At 40.3% G+C, this 19,096-nt stretch overlaps 2 protein-coding genes across 2 annotated transcripts in view; one reads left to right on the top strand and one right to left on the bottom strand.

Moving 5' to 3' along the window:
* LOC125130049 (calcium-activated chloride channel regulator 4-like) overlaps nt 1-17,264 on the top strand; it is a 29,451-nt gene extending 12,187 nt beyond the window's left edge. The window contains exons 7-14 of the mRNA XM_047785407.1: nt 2,166-2,393; nt 4,825-5,002; nt 6,548-6,654; nt 9,184-9,399; nt 9,981-10,248; nt 11,525-11,695; nt 16,204-16,437; nt 16,799-17,264. Of these exons, the coding sequence (XP_047641363.1) occupies nt 2,166-2,393; nt 4,825-5,002; nt 6,548-6,654; nt 9,184-9,399; nt 9,981-10,248; nt 11,525-11,695; nt 16,204-16,437; nt 16,799-17,235 (1,839 nt within the window). The 3' untranslated portion in view covers nt 17,236-17,264. The remainder of the gene's footprint in view (nt 1-2,165; nt 2,394-4,824; nt 5,003-6,547; nt 6,655-9,183; nt 9,400-9,980; nt 10,249-11,524; nt 11,696-16,203; nt 16,438-16,798) is intronic.
* The window catches only part of ODF2L (outer dense fiber of sperm tails 2 like), a 362,976-nt gene that overhangs the window by 183,520 nt on the left and 160,360 nt on the right, over nt 1-19,096 (bottom strand). The gene's annotated exons all lie outside the window — the stretch shown is intronic.

Genomic DNA, 19,096 nt, shown 5'->3' with positions numbered 1-19,096 from the left:
TTATCTTTCTTGCATTCTCTATATAAATGACCTCCTTATGCTCAAAGACACAGACAAAAAAAATCACCATAAAGAAGGTATGTCCAGGAGTTTCCATCGTGGTGCAGTGGTTAATGAATCTGACTAGGAACCATGAGGTTGTGGGTTCGATCCCTGGCCTCGCTCAGTGGGTTGGGGATCCAGCGTTGCTGTGAGCTGTGGTGTAGGTCAAAGACGTGGCTGAGATCCCACATTGCTGTGGCTGTGGTGTAGGCCGGCGGCTACAGCTCCAGTTAGACCCCCTAGCCTGAGAACTTCCACATGCTGTGGGTGAGGCCCTGAAAAGACAAAAAGACAAAAAAGAAGAATATGTCCAGATTTAGCCATTCATTCCTTCTATCATCATTAAATGAATGGCAGGCGTCGTATTAAGTTCTAAGAACAGAGACTTGTTTGCTTAAAGAGTTCATAGTTGGATAGAGAAAACTTTCCCTCCTTTCCCCTTCATGTGTTAACTCATACTCATCCTTCAAAATTTGGTGTAGGTACCTACTTCCTCCAGGCTGGTCTTTCAGGACAGGCTAAGGGCCCTTCTGTGGGCCTCCCACAGTGATCTGTGCAAATCTCTATTGCCATGTGTTACATGGAAATTATACATTTCCCTCTCACTAGACTGTGAGCTCCTCTAGGACTTGGAATTCTGTTCTCTAGGAACTATGTACCCTAGGGCTTTAAACAGTGTCTTAGTCATCTTTGCATCCTTTTTGCCTAGAATAGGGTTTATCACATGAAGTTACTCAATAAATAATTGTTGAAATGAGCAGGCTACAAATGAGCAGGTGCAAGGTGATAATGCCCCTAAAAGAAGGGCATATTTGAAGCCGCGCACAGCATATGCTGAAGACCAGGAATAATGTCATCAACAAACGGGGGTTGGGTGGCGAGTGAAAAGGGCAGAGGATGCTACAGCTGAGTGAAATAATTAACAAGAGCACAGGGTTTCGGAAAGAGCCTCAGAGGGCTAGACACCAGTCCCTCGACGTGTTCTAGGAGGTGTCCCTGGGGAGAGATGAGTTTCCTGATTGGGAGAAGACGAGCGGCCTCCCCTAGACGGGGTGCAGGCAGAGCCAAGTTTAAAGTGGTAGAGAGGGCCCGCAGAGATGGGGCGGTAGGCGTCCTCCACTGTGATTGGGTCCCGGGGAGAGCAGAGGGATGTTTGGGCGAGTTTGGCATGAGCTACCCAGATCACCTGGTATTGAAGGACTGAAAAAGACAAGTGTGGGAAGAGGTGTGCTTTCTGGGTATTCACCTGGGAACAGGGACATGCTTCCTAATGGTTTACCACAGAAACAACTCCAATTAATCCATCAGGGGAAATGCGGTGGGGAGAGATTAATAGCAGAAGGGGAAATGAGTGAGGGAGGGATGAGGCCCCTCATAAGTTAGCTGCAGCTCGAGTAAATTTAGCCTTTGGGTAGTCTAGTGAGCAGAGAGTGGGGAGACGGCAGACTCTAGCTGGAGTCCGTGATAATCCGGTTTGACATGGGACCTGGGGAGGGGTTTCACCTCAGCACCGCTGAGCAGAGGAGCCCAAGAGTGACGAGGCACGTCTTAGTTCCCGAGTCATCACACCCTAATTCCAACCCAACCGGCGCCCTACTCCACACCTCAGATGTGTGTGCTCAGAGGACGATGACCAGCCTGTGTTCACTACTCTGCTATACATGCGTTTCCACAATACACACAACTATACTTTTAAATGTTATCAATTAAAAACATATTGCTCCCTTTAATAATACCAACTGCTATCAACAGAAAGAAAATTCTTTTTCTTTTTTTCGTCTTTTTAGGGCTTCACTCAGGGCATGTGGAGGTTCCCAGGCTAGGGGTCCAGTTGGAGCTACAGCTGCAGGCCTACACCAGCCACAGCAATGCTGGATCCAAGCTGCATCTGTGACCTACACCACAGCTCACTGCGACGCCAGATCCTTAACCCACTGAGCAAGGCCAGGGATTGAACCCACAACCTCATGGATACCAGTCAGGTTTGTTACCACTGAGCCACGACAGGAATGCCTAAAAAGAAAATTCTTACTAGCAAATTGTGTTCACTCATTTTGTGTGATGTGCAGTTATTTTCCAGGCAAAAATCACTTGGTTGTTTTTCTTATCCCTTTTTTATTCAGAGTTATAACCGCCTGAATCGAATGAATCAAGCAGCAAAGTATTTCCTCAAGCAGATTGCTGAAAATGGATCCTGGGTGGGGATGGTGCACTTTGACAGTACTGCCAGCGTCAGAAGTGATCTAATCCAAATAACGGGCAGCAACGAAAGAGACAAGCTCTTGGGTAGCTTACCTACCACTGCTAGTGGAGGCACTTCTATCTGCTCTGGGATTCGAACAGCGTTTGAGGTGAAAAGCATACTTCTAAATATAGGTTGTTTTTAGTATTAGAACATCTTTATGTAAAGGGATGCTACAGATACTTACTGCCTAATTTTAACATAACTAATTCTAAGAAACAGAGTACTAAGCACGTGCAAAACCCCAGTTCTTGATTATTTAATGGATTGGTGAGTCAGTGACTAAACTAATGGGTGAGTGAATGACTATTACAATTCCACCAGAGCATAAGCCCTGTGAGGTCACAGACTGTCCTGTCACCATGCAGTGGTCGGTGCTCCATAAGTGTTAGTGAAATAAGTAAGAGTGTCTGGGCAGCAAAAGTCATCAGATTTTACGGCCATGCGGCAGGTGACAGGGTGTGATTTCAAACTGGCCCACCTCATCTCAGTTTCTGTGACATTCTGCTACGGCAATCCAGCGGTATTCTGCTAAAGCGGATGTAGCAGGAACCAGAGCAAGACCTGCGGCAGGAAGGAAGGTTAGTCCCTCTCAGGGTCGGGCATGCCAGTCAGAACGGAAGCAGGAGTTTTAACGTCAGAGTACGGGCTCTATTCCTTCCTAGCTCCGGGATCTAGGCCAGTTTTCAGTCTCTTTGGATTCTCAAGGCTTTATCTATAAAATATAGACAGGTAAGAATGCCTATCTCAGGATTACTATGGGACCAGTGAAATATTACATGTTCACACCTAGAACAGTATTCATTATACAGCAAGTATATAATTCACCATAACTATTATTATGAATCTCATTTTTATCCAAATGATCTTCAGTTCATAGTTAATATCAATTGTGTCATTTTTCTGATTAGAAATCTTCACTGTCTGCTAATAATTTATACAATTAAGTCTGAACTCCTCTGTCTGATGTTATTTAAGAGCTTCTCATTCTCTGATAAACTTGCCCTCACTTTTTTCTCAGTTCTCCCCTCCCAATGCTCTCTGCTCCCAGCAATTTATGTACAAACTGTTCTGCCAGCTCACTATGTACCAACAGCCTCCATACCTCTCCTCATGCAATTTCTCTGCCTTAAATGTTTCCTTCCTTCTGTTGCTGGAAATCCTGCTGTTAAAATCCTACTAATTTTACGAAGTCCTTGCTCCTTCATGTGAACTGTCCTGCTACTTCTGAACCTGTTAAATCTCCCTTTTTATAAGGTGCATGGCATTTCTGCTGTAGCCTTCTAACATGAAGTCCTGGGTTCAAACTCCAACTACCACTTACCAGCTTTCTGCCCCAAGCATGATTCGTCACTTCACTAGTCTTCAATTACTTCATTGGTATAATGGGATAGTGGAAGCTATACCATTATAATTCATTCAACATATACTTATTGAGGGGAGCAGAGAGCTAACACGGTATATTTTTATTCCACAAATATTTATTTATGTGCCAAGCAAAGCTTGCATGCCAATCCAGTGGGGAACAGACAGTAATCAATCAATCAATCAATTTCACTCAGCAATAACTGAGGACTGTGGAGAATGGGAGGAGCAGGAACCATGCAGAGCGGTGTGACAGAGTAACCAGGAAGACAACGGCACCCCGACTTTAGGTACAGGGCCCATCTAGGCTCTCTCTAGGGTGACGTTTAAGCTAGGATTTGAAGGGTGAGAAGGAACCAGTGGTTCAGGCAGAAAGGAAAGGAGCTCAATTTCAATCAGTCATGTATTCTTGGAGCGCCACCAATATGCTTAGTTTTCTGCTTGTAAATATTAGAGGTGACTATATAGCAAGATCCCTGACCTTGACCTGCTTAGAATTTTCCATATCTTTTCCTTATAAACATCTGAGAGGTCCCTAATTTGGAATCATTAATTTAAAAAAAAGTTGGGGTGGACTCTTCAGCTGCCCTGTGACATACGGAAGTTCCCAGGCCAGGGATTGACTCGGAGCCAGAGCTGTGACCTACGACGGCAGCAACGCTGGATCCTTAACCCACAGAGCTGGGCCAGGGATGGAACTGGCGCCTCCACAGAGAGGAGCCAAATCATTAACCCACTGTGCCACAGAGGGAACTCCTGAGGTGGACTCAATGCCTCCAGCTGTAAGTGCAACAGACTTTATACACGGAAGGCTTGTTGGAGGCACTCTAGTCAAAGACAGCATAAAATATTTAGTGTCACACTCTGCCATTATATTTTGGTGTCTGGTTGCCCTGAGTCCCCAGACTGAGATGTCAGTGACAATTAACCCAAGTAGAACTGTCCATGGCCCTGCTCCCAATAAACTTCATTTGAGCAAACATTCCCTACAGCAAGTGGACAGGAAATAAAGACATGATTAAGTTCCCCGAGTGAAATTGTTGACTGCAGATTCTAAGATTTTTAAAAAGCGCTCTCCTTTCCTGCACACTTTATTTTCTATGTATTTTCCCTAATCTTCCATAAGTCCTTTTGATCTAGGGACACTTGTAATAATGCTCTGGTTATATCTGCAGGTGATTAGAAAACTTTACTCACACACAGATGGATCTGAAATAGTGCTGCTGACTGATGGAGAAGATAACACTGCAAGTGCTTGTGTCAATGAAGTGAAACAAAGTGGGGCCATCATTCATTTGATTGCTCTGGGACCAAGTGCTGATCAAGCAGTCAGAGAGATGAGCACGGCAACAGGTAAAATGTGACAGATACTCTAGTTCTTTGAGAGCAGTGCAGAAGTGTACAGGGCGACAGACAACTTCTCTTGAGCTCCTGCTCTGCAGGTGCTGTGCCAGCAGCGTGGGATCAGAGTTAAACCACACTGATTTCTCTTCTCAAGGCACTCCCAGTCCAGCCGGCTGGAGAGACAGATAAAACTACTAATACGCAGCATAATCAGAAAACACTCCTTCATAACAGGAGGCGTACACAGGAGTCAGCACTCTGTGAGCAGAGGAAGCCATTAATTCTATCAGGGCTGTAGAGTCAGGGAAGATGGCGTGAGAGATGAGGTGACATTGGAGCTGGACACCGAATGAGGTGCTTCCTTTTACTGGAGGAAAGAGGGGAGGGAAACGAGCAGGTCGTGACCCAAAAGTCATGTTGGGATGAAAACACAAAGGGCACACTGATGGGCTGTGAGAGATCCCGAGACCAGAACCCAGACTGCGGGGCAAGGGGAGGGCTCAACAAGCTCAGCTGAAAACATCGTTTCGAGGTTAACTGTGGGGTAGGTATTGTCTTAGATACAGGGATGTGATGAAAACAGACTTCGTGTTTCCAGGGCTTCTTAGACACAGTTGAGAATGCATGATTTATAACGCTATGAATATCAGTTATTGCATTGACTCGAACCTCTAATGTTATCTAATACGTACTGGCTTTTTAATACTTAATTATACAAACTCCTATCATTACAAAGTAATTTTTCATAGCCACTGCAAAGTTTTGTTTCTGTTCAAAGCATCCACCTAAAAGCAGTGCTTTTGTGGATTTGTCTCTGTTGCTGACCATTTTCCCATCTCCTCATTGCCAGCTGTCGTCAGGATCCCTCCATATGAAAGCTCTTTAACCTTTCTGATTTTCTGATTCTAATCCACTGTGGCTGGAAAACCTGAAAGCTGACACTGTTAGAACTGTATCTTAAGTGAAACTGAATAATTCCCCCAAAGGGCTGTATGAAGTCTGTGAGCTTTAATAGAACTGTAATGTCTTCTTTTGTGTTCTATGATTATTTAATGATTTTCAGAATAGAAGATTTCTGTAAGTGGGGTTGAAGGTATTTTACACCTTTCTAGTTATGACTGTTTATTTATTTATTTATAACCTGCGGCATATGGAAGTTCCCAGGCTAGGAATCAAATTGGAGCTGCAGCTGCTGTTCTACACCACAGCAATGAGGGATTCGAGCCGCATCTGTGACCTGCACCACAGCTCACGGCAATGCCAGATCCTTAACCCACTGAGTGAGGCCAGGGATGGAGTCCACGTCCTCGTGGCTATTAGTCAGGTTCTCAACCCGCTAAGCCACAATGGGAACTCCCTAGTTATGACTATATAAATTAACATTTCTGAAGTCATCTTTACACCTCTCTGATTTGGGTCCATTTTTGGGGGGGTCCATTTTAATAATACATACTGAAACAAGGATTTTGCTTACCACGTTAGCTTATTAATCACTAAAATGAGAAAAATACTTATTTTCTAGAAAGCAACCCAGTTAATATATTTGCCTTTTAGGAGGAGATCATTTTTTTGCTACAGATGAAGCCGAGACCAATGGCCTCATTGATGCTTTTGGGGCTCTCACATCAGGAAACACCGATATCTCTCAGCAGTCACTTCAGGTCAGAGTTCAAAGTCCTTGGGGTTTTACTTGCATTTACCCATAACCAACAAAAATAATTGGATGATATGAGCTTTGAGTCCTATGATTTTCTTAAAGTAAGTTTTAACTAAAATTTTAAAGATCAGTCTTAGGTAGAAATTATCCTTTAGATGTGACCAAATTAACTGTAAAACGGTGATATAAGCAGTGAAATATCAGATGTATTTTTCCTTTCTCATGGGATTTAGTTAAGGGATGAAATCAAATCCTAATAATGTTAAACTTTCCACCAAAAATTGACTTTGTCCAATAATATAGAATCAAGTTTTCTATGAATGCATTAAAAAAAAAACTCATGCTTCCAAGTTCCCCAACTTTTCTGCTATATTTAAGTTAGATAAATGAAATCAATAATGTGGTTTGTAAGTAGAAGGAATGTATCTTAGAAATAAATTTTCGTGATAAATGGACTGAACAGTCATTGCCTATCTATAGGCATAAGATTTATCTTAACTCTTCAATCACTCTTTCCACTAGCTTTTTGTTTTATTCGCCCTTCTTCTCTCTATTCACCTCAACTCCTTTTCTCATCTGAGTTTCAGTAACACCACTATTTTCTGATTCTTACACTGAAAAGCTTTTAGTAAATTGATTCTTCTTTTTTATGTCCTGTGTAAAATGTCAACAGCCTATTTTTTTCAAAATATATTATTACAAAATTCTATTTCCACCTATATCCATTCCACCAAGTCGGTATCACGTGACTTTAGCCAAGACATCTGTCTTCCAACTTCCGATTCAAGTCAACTGCCTACATTAAAACTTGCCACGATCACCTGAACAAACCTAGTTTCCTCTACTCTCAGACAATGAGGAGGACTGCAGTTATAGGATGCAAGGTTAGGATAATACATGCAAACTGATTAGGGATCTGGTTTGAAGCTTCACTCTGCATTCAGATTAAACACTGCTCTGAGGTCTAGGTTGGCAGCGTGCCTAAAATAAACTGAAGGAGAATAAAGCTTATATCTGAGGGTTTCAACATGGTTGACTGAGAGAATAATGATAGAAAATTGAGTAAAACTGACAAGTAAGGAGAGATAACTGATTTTGAGGATATTATTTTGTGTTTTGTTGTAATCTTGGTAATTGAGTGAATGGTAGGATACTAAAATGGAATATTCCAAAGGAATTTTAAAATACACGAGAAGAATGGGAGATCCGTTACAAAACAGACATTTGCATGCAGAAGGTACTCAAAGTTTTGAGAATGGAAGGGTGAGGCAGAAAGTTCGGATCCACTCACATGAAATGCCTAAAGGTTCGCAAATAGAGAAATAATAAAAGGAAAGCACATTTTGAAAGGTGAACCTGGATTTATGTGTGTGGGTACCTCTTGGGAGAGAATAGTGACAAGACAGAGGCATGTTATAACAATCCGAGTGGATAGGAACTTGGATTTGGACGGTGTTGCTGGGATATAGAGGGAAGACCTCATCTCACCCTTTATTTAGTTGTTTTCCCACAGTACTATGATGAGGTTAAGCCTTCTGCCTTTCTCAAACCTTCCTGAGGAGAAGGCTAAGAATGTCATTCACATCCCAATTCGACTCTAATAATAATGCCTTGCCGACTTAAAGATACGCCCACTTAACACACGACCGAGATAGCTGTCATTACCATCAGGTTCAATGGCAGAACGCTTGTCCTACTATCAGCACTGTGCGATGTGGAAGTGGGATTGCTCCTCGTTCCTCAAGTGACACCTCTGGAGGAAGCACCTTTTTGGTCAGTGGATAAGGCTGGCTCTCCCTGCTGAAAATGTCCACAAAGACTCGAAGAACTTTCCTTTTAGCTCCTCTCAGAAAAAAAGTCCTATCTTTCACTTCTCTTTTTGATTCCAACTTTCAGAGACGTTGGTTTTCCCTCTTTCCACATTTACTGCCTAGTGCTACATGCTCTCTAACGTGTGGAAACTTACTTCAAGACTTCACATCAGGAGAATAGCCAGCCCTAAGAGCTTGTCTCATTATTTGCTGGTCCTGATTTTCTCTCTTGAGGGCCCTCCCTTACTGTGTCTCTAACAAATAGTTAAGTCACCATCGTCAAGGATTTTCTTTTCTTTTAGATCATCATGAAGATGGGCAAACTGAGAGCAGTGTGCACATGCACACACACACACACACACACACACACACACCTCTGCAAACCCTTCTCTAAGGTTGTAGCACCCACTAATGCTAAAGCCTGAAGTCTTTGCCAAGACAACTGGACAATAATAATAGGGCCATACCTCTAACTGTACAGCCCAGTCCCCTGCTCCAATGCTTTTATTATATGCCATCCTGTTCTCAGACTCTGTATTTCCACATTTTCTGACTGTCAACTGTCACATCTCGATGCCCTTTCAGAGAGACCACAAGACTAAGGTGGTATGTATGACATACTTAAGTTTGTTCTCAGGCTAGAAAGTAGGAACTATGCTAAAGAAAGAAAAAATAAAATTACTCTATTCTCCAGTCATTAATTTTTTAATATACGTAAACAGCTTGAAAGCAAAGGACTGAAACTTAACAGTAATGACTGGTTGAATGGCACTGTGATAATTGACAGCACCGTGGGAAAGGACACATTCTTTCTTGTCACATGGGCCCAACAACGTCCCGATATTTCTCTCTTGGATCCCAGTGGAACACTGATGGGAAGCTTCACAGTGGATGCCGTTTCCAAAATGGCCCATCTCAGTATTCCAGGAACTGCAAAGGTAAGCAAGCAGCTTGCTGACGTCCGTGTAAAGTGTCATATAGCTGAAAGTACATTCTTTGATATCACAAATGTGCGTGCCAATACTTGCATCATCTTCAAAACTAAGATAAAATAGAATATGCTTTCTATGTGTCATGGTCCTTAAGATTACAGGGGTAAGAAAACAAAAATAACTTATTAATTAGGAGGAAGGAAAAGAAGGGGAAAATTAGGTAGACTAAGAATAATTTTGAAGAGGCAGTGTGGTGGGTAGATAGCAACACATTCATCCCTTGGTACCACCAGATCATAGAACCTGTGGGATTTCAGGTCAAAGAGCAAGGTGAAAAACAGGGCAAACTTTTCAAAACTCATCTTTCCCAGCTGAGAGTCCACAGCGTTTGGACACCAAGCAACATGACAGTCAGGATGGCCTGTCCAGGCTGCCTCAAGTCTTATCCTTTTCCCCTCAAAGCTTCAAACTCTCAAAACCCTGTTTATTATGAAACACACTTATAAAATCTATTTTAAAGTGAGATAATGGAAACCCAGAACATAGTTTGATCTTGGATACTTAATATATTTCCCCTGAATTTTTAGGTGGGTGTTTGGACTTACAGTCTTCAAGCAAAAGCAAACCCAGAAACATTAACAATTACAGTAAATTCCCGGGCAGCAAATTCTGCTGTGCCCCCAATCACAGTGAGTGCTAAAATGAATAAAGACACAAGCAGCTTCCCCAGCCCAATGATTGTCTATGCAGAAATTCTACAAGGGTATATCCCCGTTCTCGGAGCCAATGTGACTGCTTTCATCGAATCAAATAACGGGAACATAAACGTTTTGGAACTTTTGGATAACGGCGCAGGTACCTAACAGGTTTTTCTGAATAAACCTATATTTTCATATGTTATGGGGTCCCTATGGCAGTGTGGGACAGAGGGACAGGAGCCAGAGGAATCGGTACAGATTATGGATAAACAGCAAAACAAGCAGGACATTCCATCCAGGTAACACCTACAAAATGATTTGAAGTCTCGCACATGGTAAGCACTCAATAAATGTTATTTACTGTCATTATTATTTGTCATCTAGACAAGCAACATCTGTCATCATATAGTAAGGCCCCCGTCAAGATATTGGGGGCAACATAAAGAACACTAAGTATTTGTTTCTTAGGGGCACATCATCCAGAAAGTCTGGCCAGAGAGAATGAAACACCAGCAATAGTATGGAATTAAGTGGTATAATTTGGGGCCCTGGAAGGGAGGGGGTCAAGAGTAATTTCCAACAGCTGGGAAAGTTCACATACAGTCTTGGGAACTGAGGCCCAAGGGCAGGCAGACCTGCTGTAAGAGATGGGGGGACGTCACTGGCCATCATCAAATACCAGATCTGACTGGGCGGGAACAGGACACACAGTGTTGGTCATGCTCTGTCAAAGATACTTTTTTGGGGAGTTCCCATCGGGGCTCAGCAGTTAATGAACCTGACTAGGATCCATGAGGATGCAGGTTCAACCCCTGGCCTTGCTCGGTGGGTTAAGAATCTGGCATGGCCATGAGCTGTGGTGTAGGTCTCAGATGCAGCTTGGATCCTGTGTTGCCCTGGCTGTGGTGTAGGCCAGCATCTCCAGCTCTGATTCAACCCCTAGCCTGAGAACCTCCATATGCCATGGGTGTGGCCCTAAAAGGACAAAAAAAGAGATACTTTTCCTTCAGTGGGGACCCTTTTCATCTGAATAGAGAGATGACATAATTATATTTACGTAAAGTAAGAGCTGCAAGCAAACCATTAGGCTGTGAAATGGTAAGAGCACTATAGTAACGGGCATATAAGTGGAAAAGATGAAAGTACTTATACATACACAGCTATCGGTGTGCAGGTGTGGGTAATATCATATATGCATATGTAATATCATACATATAGATGTGTATCTATAGATACAAAATGACTCTAGGAAATCAATCCAATGAGATACTGGATGGCAGAGCAAAATGGAAATATTTTCTAAAGGGTCAATCACAAAGTAGGAAGCCCAATCAAGTGGATATGCTTCTAAAGCCCATATGCTTGGCTTAGAAAATGCTTAAATTTCTCATTTTCTTTAAAATAGTAATTTATTCTTTCACTTCGGTAACAAGGTGCTGATTCTATCAAGAATGATGGCGTCTACTCAAGATATTTTACGGCTTATTCAGAAAATGGCAGATATAGCTTAAAAGTACGGGCTCTTGGAGGAGCAGGTGCTGCCACACGAAACTTAAGGCACCCATTGAATAGAGCTGCATATATACCAGGCTGGGTCGTGAATGGTGAGTAACTTATAACATCTGAAACTCAGTGATGTCCTGAGTAATTGAGAGCTGATGTGATTAAGGCTTCAAGTATTTTACAACTCAAAGTATAGCTTTTCCCATTTCTGGAATGAAGGTCTCAGTCATACTATGGTTTGCCTCCAAATTAATCTAAGCTTTAATCCAGTGCCTGGCATCTAGTAAGCATTCAGTAAATGTCAGCCATTATTATATTTGCTGGAGCCTCTTACCTATACCAATGGTAATATTACACACTCCAGAGAGACCACATCTTGTGCCATAAATCAAACCTCAGTAAATTTAAGAAAAATGAAATCTCCTGACCACAATGCTGTGAGACTAGAATTCAACTGCAAGAAGTAAAAACTGCAAAAAACACAAACAAGTGGAGACTAAGCAATATGATACTAAACAAACGATCACTGAAGAAATCAAAGAGGAAATCAAAAAATACCCACTGACAAGTTATAATGAAGATACAATGATCCAAAACCTATGGGACACAACAAAAGCAGCTTTGAGAGGTAAGTGTGTAGCAATACAATCTCACCTCAAGAAACAAGAAGAGTCCCACATAAACAACCCAACCTCACACCTAAAGCAACTAGTGAAAGAAGAACAACCAAAACTCAAAGTTAGTAGAAGGAAAGAAATCATAAAAATCAGGCAGAAATAAGTGAAATAGAGATGAAGAAAACAATAGAACATATGAATAAAATGAAAACCTAGTTTTTTGAAAAGATAAACAAAATTGATAAACCTTTAGCCGAACTCATCAAGAAAAAAAGGGAGAGGATTCAAATCAATAAAATTAGAAATTAAAAAGGAGTAATTACAACTGATACCACAGAAATACAAAGGATCATAAGAGACTACTACAAGCAACTATATGCCAATAAAATGGACAACCTAGAAGAAATGGACAAGTTCTTAGAAAGGTACAACCTTTCGAGACTGAACAGGAAGAAAGAGAAAATATAGATAAGCCAGCCACAAGTAGTAAAATTGAAAATATGATTTAAAAACTTGTTAAAAAAAAAAGTCCAGGACCTGATGGCTTCACAGTCACATTCTATCAAACATTTGGAGAAAAGTTAACACCTATCATTCTGAAATTCTTCTGAAAATTTGCAGATGAAGGAACACTCCCAAGCACATTCTGTGAGGCCACCATCACTTTGATATCAAAACCAGATAAAAACACTCCCCAAAAAGGGAAAACTATAGGCCAATGTCATTGATGAACATGGAGGCAAAATAATCAACAAAATATGAGCAAACCAAATACACCAATACATGAAAAGGATCGTACACCATGATCAAGTGGGATTTATCCCAGGGTTGAAAGGACTTCTCAATATACGCAAATCAATCAGTGTGATAAACCACATTAACAAACGGAAGAGTAAAAACTCTATGGTTATCTCAATACATGCTGAAAAAGCTTTGGACAATATTCAACATCCATTTATGATAAAAACTCTCCAGAAAGTTGGCATAGAGGGAAACTACCTGAACATAATAAAGGCCATATGACAAACCCACAGCTAACATCATTTTCAATGGTGGAAAGCTGAAAGAATTTCCTCTAAGATCAGCTGGAAGACAAGAATGTCCACTCTCACCACTTTTATTCAACATAGTTTTAGAAGTCCTAGTCACAGCAATCAGAGAAGAAAAATAAATAAAAGGAATCCAAATTGGAAAAGAAGTAAAATTGTCACTATTTGCAGATGACATGATACTATACATGGAAAACCCAAAAGAAGCTGCTAGAAAATTACTGGAGCCAATCAATGAATTAGGAAGAGTTGCAGGATACAAAATTAACACACAGAAATCTCTTGCATCTCTATATACTAACAACAAAATATCAGAGAGAGAAATTAGAGAAACAATCACATTTGCCATCACATCAAAAAGAATAAAGTACCTAGGAATAAACCTACCTAAGGAGGCAAAAGATGTATACTCTGAAAATTATGATGCTGTTGAAAGAAATCAAAGATGACACAAATGAAAAGATATTTCATGTTCTTGGACTGGAAGAATCAATATCATCAAAATAACTATACTACTCAAGGCAATCTATAGATTCAGTGCAATCCCTATCAAATTCCCAATGAATTTTTTTTACAGAACTAGAACCAAAACAAATTCAAAATTTTTACGGAAACAGAAAAGGCCCCAAATAGCCAATGTAATCTTGAGAAAGAAAAACAGAGCTGGAAGAATCTAGGCACCCTGACTTAACACTATACTACAAAGCTACAGTTATCAAAACAGTGTGATACTGGCATAAAACCAGAAATGGAATGGGTTAGAAAGACCAGAAATAAACCCAAGCACCTACAGATAACTAATCTATGACTAAGGAGGCAAGAATATACAGTGGAAAAAAGACAGTCTTTCAAAACTTGGTGCTGGGAAACTGGACAGCTCCATGTAAAGGAATAAAATTAGAACATCCTCTAACATCTTATACAAAACTGAACTCAAAATGGATTAAAGATCTAAATGTAAGGCTAGATACTATAAAACTTTTAGAGGAAAATGTAGTTAGAACACTCTTTGAGACAAACAGCAGCAATGTCTTTTTGGATCCACATCCCAGAGTAATGAAAATAAAAGCAAAAGAAACAAATGGGACCAAACAAACTTAGAACCTTTGCCCAGCAAAGGAAACCATTAACAAAATGAAAACACAACTCACAGAATGGGAAAAAAATCCTTGCAAATGAAGAAACCGACAAGGGATTAATCTCCAAAATATACAAACATCTCATACAGCTCTATGTAAAAAAAAAAAAAGCAACCCAATAAAAATGGTCAGAATATTTAAACACTTTCCTCCAAAGAAGACAGGCAGATGGCAAAAAAAAAACATAAAAAGATATTCAACATCACAAATTATTAGACAAATGCAAATCAAAACTACAATGAAGTATCACCTCACACCAGTCAGAATGGCCATCATGAAAAAGTCTACAAACAATAAATGCTGGGGAGGTTGTGGAGAGAAAGGAACTCTCTCACACTGTTGATGCAATGTAAGCTGGTGCAACCACTATGGAGAACAGTATGGAGGTTCCTTAAGAAACTAAAAATAGAACTACCATATGATCCAGGAATCCTACTTCTGGGCATCTATCTGGAGAAAACCACAATTTGAAAAGATCCACCCCCATGTCCACTGCAGCACTATTAACAATAGCCAAGACAGAGAAGCAACCTAAATATTCATCAGCATAAGAATGGATAAAGAAGATGTGATACATATGCACAATGGAATATTACTCAGCCATAAAGATGAATGAAATAATGGCATTTGCAGCAGCATGGATGGACATAGAAATTATCATACTAAGTGAAGTAAGTCAGACAAAGACAAATATAAGATCACTAATATATGGAATCTAATAGAAATGATACAGTAGAACTTACAAAACAGAAACAGACTCAAAGACTGGAGACCAAACTTATGTTTACCATAGGGAAACATGGTGAGGGAGAGACATATCAGGTGGTTGTGATTGATATATACATGATGCTATATGTAAAATAGATGGATAACAAGAAACCAGTGTATGGCACAGGGAAATTTACTCAATAATGTGTAATAACCTATATGGGAAAAGAATCTGTGAAGGAATGGATAGACGTATATTTATAACTGATTTACTTTTCTGAAATTAACACAACTTTGTGAGACAGCTACATTCCAATTTTTTTAAATAATAATAAACATCAAAAATAGATATGAGATTGGCAGACTTCTAAGCTCCCTTCTAGGTCCCAAAATTTATAAAACAAAAAACATAAAAATAGTAACGTGCCACATTTTCAGCTCAGGATGAAGGAAACAGGCTAATATGCTACATATCTAAGTACAAACCAGAGGCAGCATCTATCCTTCAGATTACATATGCTGTGAAAGATACATAAGTGAGCTAACATTGCTGGAATGTTTTTGAGTCAAAAGAAAAAAATGTGGAGAGGAAGGTGATGATAAGGGTTAAGAATGTATTTTTGTTAGCTTTCCTTTGTCTTGTCCCTTGTGACTTTTAGGGGCTTTCTGTTGGAAGTTGGAGTAGAACCCAAAGTATGTCCCTTAACTCTTGTAACAGGAAAGAAATGAGGAACCTGGCCCAAGTGGTTGAGGGAAGCAGAAGCAATTTCCCCAGCTTTCTTCCCAGCTCGGAGATAACTTGAGAAATAAAGCAATTCCTTTATTTTTAAGACATATATTGAATTGTATAAAAATATTCACATTCAGTGCAGCCTTAGTTCCAAAGCAATTCATTATCCAGTTCTACCCTACAGTACCCGGACCAGGATGCTAAAGAAAGAATTGCATGCTTATGACCTTGTCACCAAAATTAGTAACATGTGACTGTGTATATGGGGAAAAAAAGGGAAATATGTGGGCTAGGAAATACAATTCGTTGAGTTCTGAAAATACTAGTACAGATTTGCCCATTAAATACCAGGAATTGTTCATGCAGGGACAATTGAAGAGAATCCACCAAGACCTGAAATTGATGAAAACACTCAGACAAATTTGGAGAGTTTCACCAGAACAGCAATAGGAGGTGCATTTGTGGTTTCAAATGTTCCAAGTGGCCCCTTGCCTGACCTCTACCCACCGAGTCAAATCACAGACCTGGAGGCCACCTCAGATGAGGATGAGATCAGGATAACGTGGACGGCACCGGGAGACGATTTTGATGTTGGAACAGGTAAGGATGAGAGGTCACAAGGTGTTGATTAAATGAAAGTTGCTCGTTGCAAAAGCAAGGGTGTGAGAGCGTGTGAGAGGAAAACAATGTACAATGAATAGCTTATAAAAGTATTAATTTTATAATCTCGTTTTGAATCATCAAATATGACACATTTTTCCTGATACCACTTTTCATACAAAGAAGGGATCATTTGGCAGAGTTTAAAAATCAGAATCCAGTATTTATAGAAACATAAATAAGGCTCTGGATATGATTATAAGCTTGACATAACTAAATATTTTTGAGGAGAAATAATAAAAAGAAATTTAATATGGTACGCTCTAGTTTCTAAGCTACATGTAACTTTTTTCTTTCTTAGCTGAACAGTATATCATAAGAATAAGTGGAAGTCTCTTGGATCTAAGGGATAATTTTGACGACGCTCTGCAAATAAACACTTCTGATCTGTTACCAAGCGAGGCCAACACCAAGGAAAGCTTTGCATTCAAACCAGGAAATCTCTCAGAAGAAAATGCAACCCACATATTCATTGCCATTCAAAGTGTGGATAAGAGCAACTTGACATCGAAAGTATCCAACATTGCACAAGTAGCTCTGTTTACTCCCGAAGCAGATTACACTCCTGACGACAGTCATCCAGATCCTGGTCCTGATAACCCTAAATCCGGAGTCAGCATCTCTACCTTGGTGCTGATAGTGGTTGGCTCTGTAGTAATTGTGAGCCTGATTTTAAGTGTCACCATCTGCGTCTTAAACAAGAATAGAAATACGAGAAGACCTAGAACAGGGTTTTAAAAAACATCAACAACAAAAGTAGAGGATGTTTCTGGATTTTAAAATTTATGATATATATATGATCATGAACTCATGCAAATAATTTTAAGAGTTTCAGAAGGGTTACTTTGATTAAATATAAAATTCAGGGCTATCTGAAAAATTGTGACTCGATATTAAATAATTGTATTTATTCACTGTTTTATCACAAAAAGGGATAAATAAAATATCCTTTTTCATATTCATACTTGGTCATGTATATTATCTGACACAAAAGTTCTCTATAAAAATTCAAATTTCATCAAGAAGTTAAAACTGTTGGAGTGGTCAAAACACAAGTGTAAGAAGGCAAACAAGCAATATCTGAGGGACAATGAATTTGGTCTTAGTGCTTTTAGATTTAAATCGACTTTACTATATATTCGCCAAAGGTCTTCGGTTATATAGTACTACATAGAAATAAATAAGGACATGTTTACTGCACTTCCTTGATATGGAAGACAGTGTTAAGGAAGCTAAGGAAGAGGAAATACATGGGAGACCCTCACATCCAGGAATGCTGGTTTACTCCCGTATAATTCACTAGAAATGAGCAGCACAGTAGAGCACCTGGAACTGTGCTATTGAGGCAGAAGGTCCATCAGCACAATTAGTTCCTCTAGTGGCCTGGCACCTGTTCAGGCAATGCTAAGAGCTATGCATGTACAGGTGAACAGGGAGAAAATGTAGGGAAAGGGTAACTGTAGGACAGCTGGCCTTTTACTCGGAGGGGAATAAAAGCTTGAAATCCTATGATGGTGACAGAAATAATATACACAAGCCAGACTTTCCCTGTGTCCTTCCCACCCACCAGGCCCACAGCTCTGGGGGCAAAGCCTACCAGGCAAGTTAGTACCCTCCCGGATGCTCTGGTACAACAGCTATGCCCAGGTGGGTCTCGGCTGTAGGCTCTCCCCTTCTAGGTCAGGCCTTGGTTCAGATCTGTTTCTAGGACCTAATCAAGTAGCTAATTGTGAATTAGTAAGAATCAGAAAAACAAATGAGTGGCCACCATTGTTGTATTCTGAACAAGCTACAAAATTTATAGGACTCAGGGCTAAATGAAAATGAGCAGCCTCTGTTCAAAAAGTAATGAGGGTTTCAAGATGGCAGCAGCAAAGCACTGAAGTTCCAGGACCTTCTGTGCATGGAGAACTGTGCAACTGTACAAAGTTCAAGCCCACAAAGCTAACTCTGGCCATAGTCCAGGATAAACTAGGGATCGCACCTGCTGCGTAAAGGCTCTGCGTGGGATTTCCGCTACAGCCCAAAGGCATCATTCATGATCTAATAGTTGATCGAGTTATCACAAACATATCAGAGCTTCTGGCCCATCCCCATGAGGAACTGCAGGCATGTGGCATTGTGCCCACCTACCCACTTAAACCCCTATCTTGTAAGCCTTTGACACTGTGTATTTACTGATTCAGTCATAAAGCCAAATGAAAACAACTTAAGATACTATTCTTACCAATTTCCACATGATATACATAGTTTTGCTATTGAAGAAGAGGAACTGCCCAAGGGGGGAAAAAAAACAGAAAGAGCTTCTCAATACAAATGAGAAAACTCAAATGTGTGAGATTGAGAAAAGAAGAGTGATTCAAGAAGGAGCAGTCAACAGTTTCTGATTAGTGCTGAAAAGTGACCAATGAATAACACAGTTATCAGTGACCTTAACAACAGAAAACCTGATAAAGAAAAAGTGTAGAGTGAAGAAATAGAGAAATTGTGTGTAAACAATTCTTTCAAGAATCTCGACTTTGAATAGAGTGTAGAGAAGGAGTAGAAATTGTGGAAAGTAATATGTTGGCAAAAGAGGTTTAATTTGTAATACAATTGT

This window comes from Phacochoerus africanus, chromosome 6 (genome assembly GCF_016906955.1).
Source record: "Phacochoerus africanus isolate WHEZ1 chromosome 6, ROS_Pafr_v1, whole genome shotgun sequence".
Classification (NCBI taxonomy): Eukaryota; Metazoa; Chordata; class Mammalia; order Artiodactyla; family Suidae; genus Phacochoerus; species Phacochoerus africanus.
This window is presented reverse-complemented; position numbering and strand designations above follow the sequence as displayed.